The sequence below is a fragment of the Eptatretus burgeri genome, chromosome 11, assembly GCF_056783735.1.
Source record: "Eptatretus burgeri isolate ZD-2024b chromosome 11, Ebu_testis_v1, whole genome shotgun sequence".
NCBI lineage: Eukaryota > Metazoa > Chordata > Myxini > Myxiniformes > Myxinidae > Eptatretus > Eptatretus burgeri.
Window position 1 is genome coordinate 80,243,690 of NC_140971.1, and position 20,007 is coordinate 80,263,696.

The 20,007-nt window shown below is 50.9% G+C and overlaps 2 protein-coding genes across 5 annotated transcripts in view; one reads left to right on the plus strand and one right to left on the minus strand.

Annotated features, from left to right (window-relative positions):
• The window catches only part of OST4 (oligosaccharyltransferase complex subunit 4, non-catalytic), a 22,832-nt gene extending 21,062 nt beyond the window's left edge, over positions 1 to 1,770 (minus strand). Inside the window, exons 1-2 of one of the 3 annotated variants that reach the window (XR_015049522.1) lie at positions 1,679 to 1,693; positions 1,375 to 1,559 (exon numbers count right to left, since the gene is read on the minus strand). The gene's annotated coding sequence lies outside the window, so the exon portion shown is untranslated. Of the gene's footprint in view, positions 1 to 1,374 lie in introns of all 3 variants that reach the window. The other 2 variants (XR_015049521.1, XM_085847151.1) reach the window with 2 other exon arrangements.
• Positions 1,771 to 2,778: 1,008 nt separating this feature from the next.
• Positions 2,779 to 20,007, plus strand: part of LOC147017472 (ethanolaminephosphotransferase 1-like) — a 29,951-nt gene continuing 12,722 nt past the window's right edge. Inside the window, exons 1-7 of one of the 2 annotated variants that reach the window (XM_085847153.1) lie at positions 2,805 to 2,913; positions 10,585 to 10,690; positions 13,460 to 13,528; positions 14,373 to 14,481; positions 15,293 to 15,367; positions 15,464 to 15,729; positions 16,557 to 16,665. In XM_085847153.1, coding sequence (XP_085703279.1) covers positions 13,499 to 13,528; positions 14,373 to 14,481; positions 15,293 to 15,367; positions 15,464 to 15,729; positions 16,557 to 16,665 — 589 coding nt within the window. In that variant the 5' untranslated portion in view covers positions 2,805 to 2,913; positions 10,585 to 10,690; positions 13,460 to 13,498. Of the gene's footprint in view, positions 2,914 to 10,584; positions 10,691 to 13,459; positions 13,529 to 14,372; positions 14,482 to 15,292; positions 15,368 to 15,463; positions 15,730 to 16,556; positions 16,666 to 20,007 lie in introns of both variants that reach the window. The other variant, XM_085847152.1, reaches the window with a different exon arrangement.

Genomic DNA, 20,007 nt, shown 5'->3' on the forward strand with positions numbered 1-20,007 from the left:
GCTGTCGTTAACATATACCTGGATCCGCATCACCGTCTGCCCAGTAGGGTTCTGGTAGATAGGGTGTGCTCATATGCCTGATGTTGGCTTAATGGTTCGGGTGGTGGGCTTGGGATCCTATGATCCCGAGTTCAAACCCCACTCGGCTGTTGAATTAATACCAGGTGGGGTTGACTCTGCCTGTCATCCCTCCGAGGTCGGCAAAAATGAGTGCCGGCTTGTTGCTATCCTGTGTCGGAGAGGCGACCCGTCCAGGATTGTGCCAAATAGCCAAGGAGACTGCTTAGGCCAAACAAAAAAAAGGAGTTTGTTTCCGGTTTCCTACCGACCCATTGCTTTTATATGCGACCCCACGATTTTTGTTGACAATTTGGACTCGTGCGCGTTTGACTCGGGCGCCGCCATTTTGAATCCCGCGTGTTACATCAGTGAGAATTTCATAATGGTGGCGCCCGAGTCAAATGTGCTCGAGGACTGCTTTGTGGATCGGTCTTTTCACGGTTAGTTTCACCTATTGTGGTGGTGATGGTGGTGATGATGGTGACAGTGGTGATGGTGATGGTGGTGGTGGTAGTGGTGGTGCAATAGACTTGCTGTTAAACTTTTAATATATATGTATATTAATATACTACCACCACCACCACCACCACCAAGGAAAATAAACATTTTTAATCGAGTTATATGAATGTATTCATGGCAAAAAAAAAATTCCCAACCTACCAACCCAATTTTTTTTTGGCCATGCAATAGGAAACAAATGTTTTTTTTTGGCCTTAGGCAGCTTGCACCAACGCTCTGCACAGAGTATGGTCCCAATGGATGGATGGATGGATGGATGGATGGATGGATGGACTCTTGGATCACAGGGACTCAAATAAAGAGTGGTTAATGGGTGGTTCACATGACTTCTTAAACTACTGCTGGCAAGCATTGTTATATCAGGTATGTTCATGAGGTCTTAAATAACGGTTTGTATTGCAAATAAAGTTATATATAATTCCATTACTTTGCACATCAATAGAATAAATTTAAATATGGTAACAAATACAGGTGTTACAAGACATATGGACCACTTTGGCATGTACAGGACTTGGGTTCGGGAGGGAAGGGATGGTCAACAATCAGTTGGATAACTCAAGCATAAAGTATAAACCAGATATATCGTGAAACGACAACCAATACATAAAGTTTATGTACGTTTAACATCGAAGAAGTTTGAAAATAACGTACCAACGATATTGACATTGTAGGCCTTAAACCCATCGGTCGATTAAAAAATATATATATATATATATTTGGCTTTATCAAGTTATGCACGACAACATTGAAAAACGGAAATAAAGCAAATGTGTTTAACATTCAAAGTCCACGTGCCTTAAAACCCGTGTGAGGTTCGGTGAGCACGAGCCACGTCAACGCTACTTCCGGTCAATCGAGGACGTTCAGCGAGCTGAGCTGCGGACCAATGGGAATGCTGCTTCGGAGTCACGTGACAAAACGGTGGTGACGTACATTTTCGCACAATCCGATTGGCTGTTTTCCGCAACCACCACCTTCACCTGTGAAATGCAAGTTCCCTTCGGACACAAAGGTACCTTGACGCAGGAGAAAAAGGATTCCGTTTGGATTCATTTTCGGGGACACTCCTGGAATACCTCCATCGGGCCCATCAACTTACGCAATGACTGCGAACCTGTGATGTAACCTAACCTCAATAATAATCCATCAACGTCTGATTACTAAACAGGACGGCTGATTTGATATCCTGTATTTATTTATATCTATTACAGTATTTCGTCTTTGGTGTGGATCCCATCGTTAAACGTCTCAACCCTCACGTTACTAAACCACGCCTTCACCTCATGTAACTCCGCCTTCATTTTATGAAACCACTCCTCCAATTCTCGAAACCACGCCCTTAAGGGTGGGGCTTTGTCTCCAATGAGTTTCAGCCACGCCTCCAATTCACTAAACCACGCCTCTAATTCTATAAACCACGCCCTTAAGGGCGGGGCTTTGTCTCTAATGAGTTTCAACAAAAGGGGCTCCAGCTATAGTCTTTATCGGTCGGGTGAGCGGGTTATCGGTGCCGTTTGCGAGACTCCAGGAGTCTCCGCTGAGTTTGATACCGACGGAACGAGATCCGACACCGAACTTTAGTTCCAGATAGAGTTGTGCCAGAAAACGGTGCAGCATTGCGGAGTACGCTGTCCTTCAAAAAGACCAATTTAGCTGGCTGTCCCGGCTCGTGTGATCATTTACCTGTGGTCTGTGGACAGTGATTATGGTATATTTGAGAAAATAATACTGTGGTTACATTTTTGTCGGTTCTGCCTCAAAATCTTTTCCTTGAGCCGAGAAATTCAAAGGAACGAAGTTTTATTGAAAAAAAACAACAGCTTTTAAATATTAATCCACTGAACGTGAAACAATTGAATTGGATGTATTTGTTAATTTATTCCAAGCGATCGAAAAGATATGGAAATGTGTGAAAAAAATCTGATAATGTCACTTTTCATCCACCGAACGAGTCGGGGCGCGCGTATACATGTATCAGTACTGAGTACAGTATGTAAATGCAGTTTTGGCGGTGTATAGGTAAGCGGCAACGCTGTTTGTCGTTTTGAAATAATATTTTTCGCCCTCTTAATTTAAGACGGTATTTGTAAAAGTAAAAGTGGCTCAGGTGCTTCACATTATATAAATACATGGAATGGTTCATAATTTATTGCTATTATTAATAATTTATTTTAAAGTGAGAAAGTAACCAATCGGAGACGGACGAAGCAGGGAGGGCGGGCGGACTTCCGGCGGTGAATGTGCACGAGGCGGCCGTGAGACGCGAAGGGAGCAATGGCTCTTTGGTACCGATACCTGTCGGCGAAGCAGCTGGCGGCTTTGGATCGGTACAAGGTGACGTCTTGATTGCGAGTACTTTGTTTGGTCTTTCCGCCGCTGGTTCGTTTCGTTCTCCGTTTAAATTCCCGACACAGCGAGATTTTTGGGGCTTCATTGGAGATTAACCGACATGATAGTAATTTGGTCTTTAATAACTTTAATACAAAGGAAAGCATTTTGTTTGTATCAGTAAAAAAAAAAAGGTGTCGCACTGACACGCACAGGCACACACACACTGACACGCACAGGCACACACACACTGACACGCACTGACACACTGACACGCACTGACACACACGCACTGACGCGCGCGCACTGACGCGCGCACTGACGCGCGCACTGACGCGCGCACTGACACGCGCGCACTGACACGCACTGACACGCGCGCACTGACACGCACTGACGCGCGCACTGACACGCGCGCACTGACACGCACTGACGCGCGCACTGACACGCGCGCACTGACGCGCGCTGACACGCGCGCGCTGACACGCGCGCACTGACGCGCGCTGACACGCGCGCACTGACGCGCACTGACGCACTGACGCACTGACGCACTGACGCACTGACGCACTGACGCACTGACGCACTGACGCACTGACGCACTGACGCACTGACGCACTGACGCACTGACGCACTGACGCACTGACGCACTGACGCACTGACGCACTGACGCACTGACGCACTGACACACTGACGCACTGACACGCACTGACACACTGACACGCACTGACACACTGACACGCACTGACACACTGACACGCACTGACACACTGACACGCACTGACACGCACTGACGCACTGACACGCACTGACGCACTGACACGCACTGACGCACTGACACGCACTGACGCACTGACACGCACTGACGCACTGACACGCACTGACGCACTGACACGCACTGACGCACTGACACGCACTGACGCACTGACACGCACTGACGCACTGACACGCACTGACGCACTGACACGCACTGACGCACTGACACGCACTGACGCACTGACACGCACTGACGCACTGACACGCACTGACGCACTGACACGCACTGACACGCACTGACGCACTGACACGCACTGACGCACTGACACGCACTGACGCACTGACACGCACTGACGCACTGACACGCACTGACGCACTGACACGCACTGACACGCACTGACGCACTGACACGCACTGACGCACTGACACGCACTGAGACGCACTGACGCACTGAGACGCACTGACGCGCACTGACGCACTGACGCGCACTGACGCACTGACGCGCACTGACGCACTGACGCACTGACGCGCACTGACGCACTGACGCACTGACACGCACTGACGCACTGACACGCACTGACGCGCACTGACGCACTGACGCGCACTGACGCACTGACGCGCACTGACGCACTGACGCGCACTGACGCACTGACGCGCACTGACGCACTGACGCGCACTGACGCACTGACGCGCACTGACGCACTGACGCGCACTGACGCACTGACGCGCACTGACGCACTGACGCGCACTGACGCACTGACGCGCACTGACGCACTGACGCGCACTGACGCACTGACGCGCACTGACGCACTGACGCGCACTGACGCACTGACGCGCACTGACGCACTGACGCGCACTGACGCACTGACGCGCACTGACGCGCACTGACGCACTGACGCGCACTGACGCACTGACGCGCACTGACGCACTGACGCGCACTGACGCACTGACGCGCACTGACGCACTGACGCGCACTGACGCACTGACGCGCACTGACGCACTGACGCGCACTGACGCACTGACGCGCACTGACGCACTGACGCGCACTGACGCACTGACGCGCACTGACGCACTGACGCGCACTGACGCACTGACGCGCACTGACGCACTGACGCGCACTGACGCACTGACGCGCACTGACGCACTGACGCGCACTGACGCACTGACGCGCACTGACGCGCACTGACGCACTGACGCGCACTGACGCACTGACGCGCACTGACGCACTGACGCGCACTGACGCACTGACGCGCACTGACGCACTGACGCACTGACGCGCACTGACGCACTGACGCGCACTGACGCGCACTGACGCACTGACGCGCACTGACGCGCACTGACGCACTGACGCGCACTGACGCACTGACGCGCACTGACGCACTGACGCGCACTGACGCACTGACGCGCACTGACGCACTGACGCGCACTGACGCACTGACGCGCACTGACGCGCACTGACGCGCACTGACGCGCACTGACGCGCACTGACGCGCACTGACGCGCACTGACGCGCACTGACGCGCACTGACGCGCACTGACGCGCACTGACGCGCACTGACGCGCACTGACGCGCACTGACGCGCACTGACGCGCACTGACGCGCACTGACGCGCACTGACGCGCTGACACGCACTGACGCGCTGACACGCACTGACGCGCTGACACGCACTGACGCGCTGACACGCACTGACGCGCTGACACGCACTGACGCGCTGACACGCACTGACGCGCTGACACGCTGACACGCACTGACACGCTGACACGCACTGACACGCGCGCACTGACACGCTGACACACTGACACGCGCGCACTGACACACTGACACACTGACACGCGCGCACTGACACACTGACACACTGACACGCGCGCACTGACACACTGACACACTGACACGCGCGCACTGACACACTGACACACTGACACGCGCGCACTGACACACTGACACACTGACACGCGCGCACTGACACACTGACACACTGACACGCGCGCACTGACACACTGACACACTGACACGCGCGCACTGACACACTGACACACTGACACGCGCGCACTGACACACTGACACACTGACACGCGCGCACTGACACACTGACACACTGACACGCGCGCACTGACACACTGACACACTGACACGCGCGCACTGACACACTGACACACTGACACGCGCGCACTGACACACTGACACACTGACACGCGCGCACTGACACACTGACACACTGACACGCGCGCACTGACACACTGACACACTGACACGCGCGCACTGACACACTGACACACTGACACGCGCGCACTGACACACTGACACACTGACACGCGCGCACTGACACACTGACACACTGACACGCGCGCACTGACACACTGACACGCGCGCACTGACACGCGCGCACTGACACGCGCGCACTGACACGCGCGCACTGACACGCGCGCACTGACACGCGCGCACTGACACGCGCGCACTGACACGCGCGCACTGACACGCGCGCACTGACACGCGCGCACTGACACGCGCGCACTGACACACTGACACGCGCGCACTGACACGCGCGCACTGACACACTGACACGCGCGCACTGACACACTGACACGCGCGCACTGACACACTGACACGCGCGCACTGACACACTGACACGCGCGCACTGACACACTGACACACTGACACGCGCGCACTGACACACTGACACGCGCGCACTGACACACTGACACACTGACACGCGCGCACTGACACACTGACACGCGCGCACTGACACACTGACACACTGACACGCGCGCACTGACACACTGACACGCGCGCACTGACACACTGACACACTGACACGCGCGCACTGACACACTGACACGCGCGCACTGACACACTGACACGCGCGCACTGACACACTGACACGCGCGCACTGACACACTGACACGCGCGCACTGACACACTGACACACTGACACGCGCGCACTGACACACTGACACACTGACACGCGCGCACTGACACACTGACACACTGACACGCGCGCACTGACACACTGACACACTGACACGCGCGCACTGACACACTGACACACTGACACGCGCGCACTGACACACTGACACACTGACACGCGCGCACTGACACACTGACACACTGACACGCGCGCACTGACACACTGACACACTGACACGCGCGCACTGACACACTGACACACTGACACGCGCGCACTGACACACTGACACGCGCGCACTGACACGCGCGCACTGACACGCGCGCACTGACACGCGCGCACTGACACGCGCGCACTGACACGCGCGCACTGACACGCGCGCACTGACACGCGCGCACTGACACGCGCGCACTGACACGCGCGCACTGACACGCGCGCACTGACACGCGCGCACTGACACGCGCGCACTGACACGCGCGCACTGACACGCGCGCACTGACACGCGCGCACTGACACACTGACACGCGCGCACTGACACACTGACACGCGCGCACTGACACACTGACACGCGCGCACTGACACACTGACACACTGACACGCGCGCACTGACACACTGACACGCGCGCACTGACACACTGACACGCGCGCACTGACACACTGACACGCGCGCACTGACACACTGACACGCGCGCACTGACACACTGACACACTGACACGCGCGCACTGACACACTGACACACTGACACGCGCGCACTGACACACTGACACGCGCGCACTGACACACTGACACACTGACACGCGCGCACTGACACACTGACACGCGCGCACTGACACACTGACACGCGCGCACTGACACACTGACACGCGCGCACTGACACACTGACACGCGCGCACTGACACACTGACACACTGACACGCGCGCACTGACACACTGACACACTGACACGCGCGCACTGACACACTGACACACTGACACGCGCGCACTGACACACTGACACACTGACACGCGCGCACTGACACACTGACACACTGACACGCGCGCACTGACGCACTGACACACTGACACGCGCGCACTGACACACTGACACGCGCGCACTGACACACTGACACACTGACACGCGCGCACTGACACACTGACACACTGACACGCGCGCACTGACACACTGACACACTGACACGCGCGCACTGACACGCGCGCACTGACACGCGCGCACTGACGCACTGACACGCGCGCGCTGACACGCGTGCGCTGACACGCGCGCGCTGACGCGCTGACACGCGCGCGCTGACGCGCTGACACGCGCGCGCTGACGCGCTGACGCGCACGCGCACGCGCTGACGCGCTGACACGCGCACGCGCTGACGCGCTGACGCGCTGACGCACTGACGCGCTGACACGCGCGCACTGACACACTGACACGCTGACACGCGCGCACTGACACACTGACACGCTGACACGCGCGCACTGACACACTGACACGCTGACACGCGCGCACTGACACACTGACACACTGACACGCGCGCACTGACACACTGACACACTGACACGCGCGCACTGACACACTGACACACTGACACGCGCGCACTGACACACTGACACACTGACACGCGCGCACTGACACACTGACACACTGACACGCGCGCACTGACACACTGACACACTGACACGCGCGCACTGACACACTGACACACTGACACGCGCGCACTGACACACTGACACGCGCGCACTGACACACTGACACACTGACACGCGCGCACTGACACACTGACACACTGACACGCGCGCACTGACACACTGACACACTGACACGCGCGCACTGACACACTGACACACTGACACGCGCGCACTGACGCGCGCACTGACACACTGACACGCGCGCACTGACACGCGCGCACTGACACACTGACACGCCCGCGCTGACACGCGCGCGCTGACGCGCTGACACGCGCGCGCTGACGCGCTGACACGCGCGCGCTGACGCGCTGACACGCGCGCGCTGACACGCGCGCGCTGACGCGCTGACACGCGCGCGCTGACACGCGCGCGCTGACGCGCTGACACGCGCGCGCTGACACGCGCGCGCTGACGCGCTGACACGCGCGCGCTGACGCGCTGACACGCGCGCGCTGACGCGCTGACACGCGCGCGCTGACGCGCTGACGCGCGCACGCGCTGACGCGCTGACGCGCGCACGCGCTGACGCGCTGACACGCGCACGCGCTGACGCACTGACACGCTGACACGCGCGCACTGACACACTGACACGCGCGCACTGACACACTGACACGCTGACACGCGCGCACTGACACACTGACACGCTGACACGCGCGCACTGACACACTGACACACTGACACGCGCGCACTGACACACTGACACACTGACACGCGCGCACTGACACACTGACACACTGACACGCGCGCACTGACACACTGACACACTGACACGCGCGCACTGACACACTGACACACTGACACGCGCGCACTGACACACTGACACACTGACACGCGCGCACTGACACACTGACACACTGACACGCGCGCACTGACACACTGACACACTGACACGCGCGCACTGACACACTGACACACTGACACGCGCGCACTGACACACTGACACACTGACACACTGACACACTGACACGCACTGACACGCGCGCACTGACACACTGACACACTGACACGCGCGCACTGACACACTGACACACTGACACGCGCGCACTGACACACTGACACGCGCGCACTGACACACTGACACACTGACACGCGCGCACTGACACACTGACACACTGACACGCGCGCACTGACACACTGACACACTGACACGCGCGCACTGACACACTGACACGCACTGACACGCGCGCACTGACACACTGACACGCGCGCGCTGACACGCGCGCGCTGACACGCGCGCGCTGACGCGCTGACACGCTGACACGCGCGCGCTGACGCGCTGACACGCGCGCGCTGACGCGCTGACACGCGCGCGCTGACGCGCTGACACGCGCGCGCTGACGCGCTGACACGCGCGCGCTGACGCGCTGACACGCGCGCGCTGACGCGCTGACACGCGCGCGCTGACACGCGCGCGCTGACACGCGCGCGCTGGCGCGCTGACGCGCTGACGCGCTGACGCGCTGACACGCGCGCGCGCTGACGCGCTGACACGCGCGCGCGCTGACGCGCTGACACGCGCGCGCGCTGACGCGCTGACACGCGCGCGCGCTGACGCGCTGACACGCGCGCGCGCTGACGCGCTGACACGCGCGCGCTGACGCGCTGACACGCGCGCGCTGACGCGCTGACACGCGCGCGCTGACGCGCTGACACGCGCGCGCTGACGCGCTGACACGCGCGCGCTGACGCGCTGACACGCGCGCACTGACGCACTGACACGCGCGCGCTGACACGCGCGCACTGACGCACTGACACGCGCGCGCTGACACGCGCGCACTGACGCACTGACACGCGCGCGCTGACACGCGCGCACTGACGCACTGACACGCGCGCACTGACACGCGCGCGCAGACACGCGCAGACACGCGCAGACACGCGCAGACACGCGCAGACACGCGCAGACACGCGCAGACACGCGCAGACACGCGCAGACACGCGCAGACACGCACAGACACGCACACACTAAACCTTGAAGATGTTTATTGTCTGCAAAAGGTAAAATAATTGATATTTATTATAATGGGACTTTGGTTTATTATTAGTTTGTGGGTTAATGAGGGAATGTGGAGATGAATGTATTCCTTCAGGAGTGAGATACATAATAGAGGGTTTGCGTCGTGGACGGATCTAGGGTTTGGGGGAGGTGTGGCCTGGCCGAGCGAAGTGCGTGACGTGTCAGGCAAGATGTATGCTGAGATAGTTTAATGTATTTTCTGCCAATCAAGCCTTGGATGCATTTTCGATGTGTGATGAGATGGGTTGATGTTGAATAAGTCATGAGGATGTGGTGGTGGTGGTGGTGGTGGTGGTGGTGGTGGTAGTGGTTGTTACCGGTTGTACTTATGTCAGGACCTGGCAGGTGATCTTTATTTTTGTGCACAAGTCGAGGCTCGTTGAAGAGGTACAACACTGAACGGATCAGGATGCAACAAAACAAAAGGAACTGCAAAAACAGGTGGGGGGGGGAGTGGGGAACACCAACAGCATGGTTGAAACTTTAAGGACAAAATAGAGGGGTACTTGGACAAATGGGGAATAAGGTAGGATACCATGAGGTGAACAAGATGGACACAAAAGTAATTTCTTAGTGAGGGGGGAAACAAAAAATTTGGAAGATAGCAGCTGTAGAGAATATTATGCTTTTGGATGGGGCATGATCTGAGATGGTGCATGGTGCTGAACAGCTGTCTTGAAGGCCTGGATGGAAGGATGAGATTGAAGAGAATGTGGAAGTTGTTGTAATGAGTGGGGTTGACCAGTGATCCAGAGAGTTTCAACTGCAGAAATGGGGGGGGGGGGGAGGAGGGGGTGCAAGATAGTGAGACCACCAACCTGTCTGTGATGGAAAGTAATACACCAATAGACTCTGGTTCATCACGAGAGATTCCAGGAATCTTGGAGGTTTCCAGGGACTCAAGATGGAAAGCAGGTGAGCCAGCCCCGAGGGGAGAGCAGTACTCCATCACACTGCGGAGGAAGGCCTTGTAGAAGGATCGGAGTTCAGGTGTGCCAAGGAAGGACTTTGTATGATGGAGGATGCCCATTCGGGGGCTGACTTTGGAGGCCATCTTTAAAATATGGTTTGCCCAAGAAAGATCATAGTGATGCTCCAATACAAAAGTTTAAGAGGGTGAACTTCTTCAAGAGAATTGGAGAGTGAGACAGGTAGACAGGGAGACCAAGTGTTTGACCAGTTTGTGATTTATTTATTTATTTCAAGGTCTGAAGAGGAAGAGTCTGGAGCCTGCCTGTGGAGTCTTCAGCAACGACATAAAGAGGATTTTCCAGGGAGATCGTTAATGAAGATTATAAATAGGATGGGAGCCTACAACACTACCTTGGGGAACTGCAGGCTCAATAGGAAGAGATGAAAATATTGTTACGATTGTGGGGGTAGATGGAAGAATCTAAGAGGGAATATAGCATTGTGATTGTGTTGAGTTGCTTAGTCCGTGGACGAGTAGGAGGCATCTCAATGTGAGTAAGTAGGGAACCTGTGAGCTTAAGTGTTGCGTGTCACCACACGAGGGGTGGTGTGGTGTTAATTAGCTGAGGGAGTAAGAATAAGTTCCCCAGTATGTGATTCCCTTCTGTGATGTATATGTGTATATGTATATATATATATATATATATATATATATATATATATATATATATATATATATATATATATATATACATATATATATATATATATATATATACATATATATATATATATATATGTATATATATGTATATATATATATATATATATGTATATATATGTATATATATATATATACATATATATATACATATATATACATATATATATATATTTCAAGATCGTTAATAAGGGTGTGGAACGCGTCCCTGAAACCACAACAAATGGGAAGAAAGCCCTGCCTTCAAAGGTTAACGACTAACGAAGTCACACCCCTAAGGGACGATTGATGGGCGTGACGTCAGAAGCTGGCTTACCAGGTTTGGTGCGTGCAGGCCCCGCCCCGGAGTCGGGGGAGATATATCGGCATGATCAAAGTAATAAGAAAAGGTTGTGCATTTTCAGAGGAAGGGAGGAGTTTGCGTGCGCATTTTGGGAGAGCCGTGATCAGAGTGGGGGAACGAGGAACATTGTTTGGAGAGGCGAGAGCAGAGGTTAAGCGCTCACCGAGGAGGACGACTCGGCCATTGAATTTGTGTTGAGATTTTGGCTCGCGTGGTCCAGTAAGACACCGGCCTTTTGCTTCAGTCGGGTCGGTGAGGACGATCAGTTGCACACGAAGCCGTTGCACTGGGGCTTTGAGCCTTGATGTGGAGTGCTTGTCGCGGATTGCCTGGCGTGCACGTTTGTCCCGCTATGAGAGAAGCCCCTCACTCGAGTCCAGTTCCACATGGATCAGCTCGGGGCCAATTTAATTGCTGCAATAGTTAAAAGGGAAGGTTTTTATTTTTATTTTTATTTTGTGTTCTCTTTGTCTGTATTTGAGTCTGTGCAGGAGGCACACCCGGGTTTAAATGTATTTCATAAATAGGGTTTAAACCCCCTGGATACGACAATATTCTGTTGAGAAACATGTGGGTTAGTGGTTTCCAGAGAAGAGGAAGCCAGTAACTGTAACCTTGTAATGGTTTATAATTGATTGCTGCGTTGTTCCTTTTTAAATCGTTTTTTTTTTTTTGTGGATTTAGGAGTGAATAGCAAACCCATGTGTGTTTTCCATTGTCAAGGCCACCCAAAAATACTATTTTGTCTGTGTAATCTGCAACAGGAATCGAACATTATTGTTGAGCAGCTTTCACAATGTGCAACGGATGAAATGTCAATTTGTACCTCCTTAGTCATAACCATTCCTTTCATGCCGTGAGGCTCATTGCGCTGCCGAGGAGGTTTCATTTTCTTGAGGAGTACAATCCTGGATGCGTCACCACTCCGACGCAGGATACTCAAATGGCTTATTAACACAGCAAGATGGCACTTATTTTGCCGACCTCGGAAGGATGAAAGGCTGAGTCAACCCACCTGATGATATTTCAATGGAACGACAGGGGTTCGAACTCGAGACCCTCAGATATAATGCCAGCCACCTTAACTGTTAAGCCAACACCAAGCTTCCTCCTGAGCCATACCTATTTCTAACCACTGTCTGATAAAAGTATCCTTTGTCTTCAGTCGTGTTACCTGTCGAGGTAGTTCTTGCCAGTGTTCCACACATAACTGAACATTGTTGTTGTCCTCCAGTACAGCGCCGTGGACACAAATCCCCTGTCCGTGTTCGTAATGCACCCCTTCTGGAACTTCCTCACGACGGTAAGTGGTTCTGCTTCCATTGCTGTTTGTTGAGGAGTAAACTGGGCCATCCCACACCCATGGCCAAATTGAGTTAAGTTAATTAAAATTATATTTTAAGGTCCATGTACCTTTGGCATTGTCTGAAGTTCTGAAGAAATTGGTTTAAGGCCAATACTGATCTTTGTTCAATGGGAATCTCAATTTTAAACAGCTTTTTTATTTATTTGATTTTTTTTTTTTCTCACAACTTGAATTAAATGGTGTTGGATAGCCCATTTGACTTCTTCGTGTCAATTTAAGACTTGATCGAATAACGTGGAAGGGACATCTTGTAAGGAGAATGCAGACATTAGGGAGGGTTGGGTGAAAAAATAGATTAAATGGATGTAACTGGAAGGGCTGGAGGGGTTGGGGGCTGAGGAAGGTGGAGGGGGGGGGCTGGTGGTCGAATGTATTGTTCAAATTGCCGATCATTTAAAATTGCGTATTCCAAAAGTTGTGCGAATAATATTTAGCTTGATGTTAATTGTACGTTCGAAAGCCCACTCCATGAATAGAAGTGCTTATTCGACAAAACGTCGCTTTAAGTGGTCTTGCAGGTTATCTTATCTACTCCGTAGTTGCTGTGATAATTGATCGATTTCCTTTTTATAAATACATATATATATATATATATTTATTTGTTGAATATTTTTGTGTCTTCAAGGAAAAACAAAATTCCCCTGAAAAAAAAAAAAAACAAAAAAAAAAAGGGAAGGTTTTTGTAACTGGCAAACACTTTGCCTTCAGTCGTTACTTGTGGAATATTTGAAAATTGCTTGTCCTGCTGTTTTGCAACAAAGGCTGTTTCTGTTCAAACTAGTTGCTGCCCACCTGGGTAGCTCCAAACCTGCTCACATTCCTGGGCTTCTTGCTTCTCATGCTCAACTACCTGCTGTTGGCTTACTTCGACTTTGACTTCTCCGCTTCAGGTACAGGCATTGCCCCTGCTGCATGAAATGCGTGATTGTGGGTGCGGAAAGGTTAGCGTCGACTTCTCCTTGCTTTACCACGGTGGTTATCGGACCTCGATTTTGATGTTCTGTTCTTTTCATCCATTGTCGTCGATGTGGGGTTTGAACCTGGAATCCCGGCATCGCGAGCTCATTGCTCGGATGGGAACAACAAGCCAATCAACCATAATCCTGTAGCTTTTAAAACCCATTTTCTGAATGAAGTGTGTTGTTTTACAATTTGCTCTTTACAACATGAGATGTATTCATCCTTTACACGTACAGCACATCTTGTGAGGCGAGTGCACTATGTATTTGGATGACAAGATCACCTTTGTTTGGAGTAATAACTAAAGACTCCAGAGCAGCTGATATGAGGATATCCAAATTGGTGCGTTTCACTGTGACGCATGATATGGACTACCTTCATACAAAGCTGCTCGCAGATATCCTTAATTATTTTAACCCAAATCGCTGCCATCAATGTAATTGACTCGAATCCTGTGTACACACCCAGTATCCAGGCAAGGAAGGGGGGGGGGAGGGGGGAGCGTGCTCACTGAAAATAACCCTGAAGAAAGAGAATCGTGAAGCTTGTGACTGTTTCGCAGCAAATGCTAATAATCATAATTTGAAGTTTTGATGATTGTATTACTTACTGTGTTGTAGTTCAGCTGGAGATGTAGAGGGAGCTCTTAAAAATATTGCACATGATTTTGTAACGCTTCCACTTGTCACTCATCCCCTCTCCCCCCTCCCTCCCCTCCAACTTTTGATCCCACGTTCGCAGCTCCGGATCAAAAGCATATTCCAGCTTGGATTTGGGTTGCCACTGGGATTCTCAATTTCACAGCATACACTTTGGGTAAGTTTTACTTCTCAGATGCCATGTACAATGTTTGCACAATGCAAGTTTTTCACACACCGGGCCAGTGATCGTTTCACCTTTTTACCCGACCAGACGGAGTGGACGGTAAGCAGGCTCGGCGCACAGTATCCAGCACCCCCTTGGGAGAGCTTTTCGACCACGGGTTGGACAGTTGGGCGTGTTGCCTGTTTGTAGCCACCGTCTATTCGGTGTTCAGCCGTGCCGGCAACAAGGGTGTTCCACCCGGCGTCCTGCTTGTCCTGCTGTACATCGTCTTGGCCACATTCACTCTGTCCCACGTTGAGAAGTACAACACGGGTGTCCTCTTCCTGCCGTGGGGTTATGACGTCAGCCAGCTGGTAAGAAAGCTACCTCGTGTTGAATGGTTGCTAATTTTATTTATTAGTCTATGAGGGGTGAGTTCAGGAAGTTCTTGGAACAAGATACACTGCTCCAAGAAATGCCATTCCATCGGGACCATACTCTGTGCAGAGCATTGGTGCTGCCTAAGCGGTCTCCTTGGCTATTGGAAACCATCCTGGACATGTCACCGCTCCAACACAGGATACCAGCAAGCTGGCACTCATTTTGCTGACCTCAGAAGGATGACAGGCATAGTCAACCCCAGCTGGTATTAATTCAACAGCCAAGTGGGTGTTGAACTCAGGATCCTCGGATCCCAAGCCCACCACCCTAACCATTAAGCCAACACCAGGCATAGAAATGCCATTGCTCTTTTGTTATCCCCATGCTTTTTGAAAAATAAATGGGGTCTGTCTGTCTGTCTGTCTCTGTCGCACCATTTCCTCAAACATATTGGGCAGAAATTCACCAAATTTGGTAATTAACGATCACCACGTGGAAAGAATGTGCAAGTGTCTTGTCATTTTTGGCACCGCCCCCTGCCCGGGGACAAAAAGTCAAATACTGGAAAATATAATAATTAGGGGCACATATTTTAAATGTTTAAAAATAAACTTTTTGTATTTAAATCAACATTGGGAGATGCATGGGATATGTATCGATGTTTTTATTTTTGACAGCCTCTTTTGAAAATAAAGGTTTGCTATGATTTTTGGTTTGCGGTCCTGATGTGAAATTTTCCCCTCTTTGTGATTCATAATCAAAGCTCTCGGCCTTTGTTGGAGGTGGCTTCAGGTGCAGTGGTGGGTTGCTTTGTTGACAGACTATCTCTGTGGTATTCATCACCACCGCATACTTGGGAGTGGAGACCTGGCATAAAGTCTTGCCATTTGGTATCCTGTACCGGGACGTATTTATCACGATGATTGTCGGTGAGTCTTCATCTGTCACACTCCCCTTCAGAACTTTTGAATGTATAGAATTCAAGGCACGTGGAAGAGCTAAGCTGCAGAAGGTTGTGGATTGATGGGTTAAGACGAGCTGAGAATGGATTAATAGAGTTCAGACTACCTTACTCCCATGCAATCTTGAGAAAAAGGATATCAGAAGGGTCTTTTAAACCCTTGCTTATTGTATTTCTGAGCACAATCTATATTTCTTACGACCTGCCATTTTGTCTGAATCTCGATCCCCAATGATGAGAGAACGAGCAGCAAATTTGATTGGTCGAGATGACGTCAAATGGCATATTTTGGCCAAGTCTTGCACAACTGGAGGGTTTTTTTGGAAGTGACAAAGTGATTTGTGTTCCAAGTGTAGAATTAAATTTAAATAAAATATAGATTTTAAAGGCTGCAGAATATATATATATATATATATATATATATATATATATATATATATATATATATATATATATATACTGTATATCTCTTTATCTCTATAATAATACCAAGCTTGCACACTAAAAACTCAGCTCGCCGTCACACAATCCCTATAAAATTGCTGTGGCACTTAGCGGACATGCCGACAATGTTTGGGAAGTCTTGGCGTTCCATAGTACCACTTGCATTTTGCACAATGCGTATTTTTGTCATTCCCCGTGTACGGTCTGTCGTCTGCTACCAACTATGTTGTACTGCTATCCCGTGCATGTGCACGGGTATTGCTAGTATATATATATATAATATATTTGGAAGTTTACCACCATTGATGCGCTGTCTTTTACACCGCCTTATTTAATGTGTTTGCATTAGTTCTTCATTCCTGTTGTTTGCCCTTTATGACATCCCTAAAAACAGTCTGTTTCCTGTTTGGAATATTTATCAATTTTGTTTGAGTGCCAGACATGCAAATTGACTTTTTTTAAACCTCGCTCATCTCTCCGCATGCGCGATCGGGATGAGATTCCATACAATTTGCCAAATCCAGCACCAAAATACTGATAAACTATAGGTTTGTGTTCTGCTTCATGTTCTACAGTGTTCAAAATATAAAATCCAATTGACATCTAGTTGTTCCTCGATCATAAACTGCTGACGTCTGTGGACAGATAGACAAACAGAAAATAAACCAATTGTTTAACCTTGCTTTTTGCTTCGTACGTGCGTGGGGTAAACTGATGCAAAATATATTACAATGGGAGTTTCTGTGGGGAAATGGGTGAGGGCTGAAGGAGAGTCGAAAGCAATCATGAGTTTGGTATGGGTGAAACGTTGAGGTCGTGAGGTGCAGCAATCTTTTAAGACTGCATGGAGGAACATGAAAGAACAAGCACAGAGGGGGTTTCACAGATGAGAGAAAAGCTGACTGAAAGTTGAGCATCCAGCTTTGACTGAGGGAGGTTCACCGTGTGCATGCAACCTGGGTATGGATAGAGGGAAAAGAGGGTTGGTGGAGTGAGGAAATATTAAACCAAGAGTCCACCAACGTGCTGGTGATGGACAAGAAGTAGACCTTGGGACTTTTTCCTCTTCCCAAGATCTGTTAATTCTAAAAAATATCGGGCTTTATCATCTGCAGGGTAGTGAGATGGAAAGAATCTGTACCAGTCTGACGTATGGAATAAAATTCCATGGTACTTCAGATAAAGGCTATAGGCAGCTTTAGGAGCCGGTTTGGAGATATGGTCCACCCAAGACGAGTTACGGTTGCTTGGCAGAGGAGCTGCAAATACTCTGCCTTCCAGAGATTGTCTATAGAAGTGTAGTGATTGGGGGGGGGGGGGTCAACAGCTGATCTTTATGGAAAGATAGAATGAGAGCATGGGATTTTCCTGTGTTGAAAGACATGTTCCTCGTAGCTGACAAACTAATGACGGTATTTCTTCATTATCTACAGCCAGCAATTCCATTCTCAGATGGGTGTTGTACTGATCTGCACAGGATGGAGGAGAGCAGTCATTCATGTGGAATAAGATTGGTCCCAAAATATTGCGATGCAGCATGCCAACGAGAAGGGGCGTAGCACAAGTGACACGATTTTCTTTTAGAAAAATAAATAATTACATACTCATTCAAGGAGGATTCCCCAAATACCATTGTCAGCCTGGCAATCAAGGCCATCTGTTGGACGATATCAAAGGCAAGAAATTGCCCTGACCCTCAGCGTGAGATTATGAAGCGTCCATTCATTGTTAACAAAGAAGAAGCAACGTGTCCATGGTTGATTCGCTGGGGCAGAAGTTGAAAAGTCAAAGTCCTCGATGAAAGGTAAGACTTGAGGACTGCAGCAATAATAGATTCCATCACGTCGATTACGATTGAGAAAATGCTGACCTCTTATCCAAATCTTTAACTTTTCTGCAATATAGTTGAGGGGATCAGTCTTGGCACCTTTTTCTTGTGGCTGGGGGTGACGGTGGTAACTATCTAACATTAAGGATGGCAATTTTCTGAGGGGATTCGAGAAGAGCAAGGAGAGATTGTGCTAAACTCCAGATTTTTTGAGGGTGAGCGCCAATACCACCGGATCCTGTTGCAGAAGATGTTTCAACATTGACTAAGAACTTTCAACTTTTGTGTGGGAGAAGTTCACCTGTTGTTGGGAGCAATGTGTGATTGGGGAAGGTGGAAGTAGGGATTTAGGGACTCCGGCTTTTTTTGACAGATATGTCAGATAGATATGACAGATATTTTTTTGACTCCCAGCTGTTTAGAGAAGCCAGGCTGTGGGGGGTAGGGGGGAGTGCAATATTGCATACATGTTGCTCTCTTCATATTTCATCCATGTGGGAGGTAAACTTGGGAGAGATTGTTACATTTTGTTTCACGATGTAGATTACACCTCCTCCCATCTTGATTCTCTCAATTTTTTAAAAAAACATTATTTTAAACTTTATCCCTTTTTAGGTCATCTCTTCGAGCATGACCTCAATAATATGGGTGTCGATGTCCTTCGATCCTTCCGTCCGTCCGTTCACAATGAAGTTGAAGCGGGAGATCTGGTCATTCGTGATCCTGATAGAGGTCGATGAGACGTACACAATGGTATGACTTTCAAGGTCAAGGTCACGAGGCCTTTGAAGTTGCGAAAATGACGATTTTCAAATTCTATCTCCTCCGCCATTTCTTGAGCGATCTTGAATTTGATTGTAGCATAAGAATCTATGGGACAATATCTAAATTTTGATCGGGCCGGATTTTCGATATTCGCTTTCGTTTTCGTGTCATGTGACTTCAAAGTTGGCAAAAAATGTGAAGATGACGATTTTCAAAATCTATCTCCTCCTACATTTCTCAAGCGATGTTGAATTTGATTGCGGCATATGAATC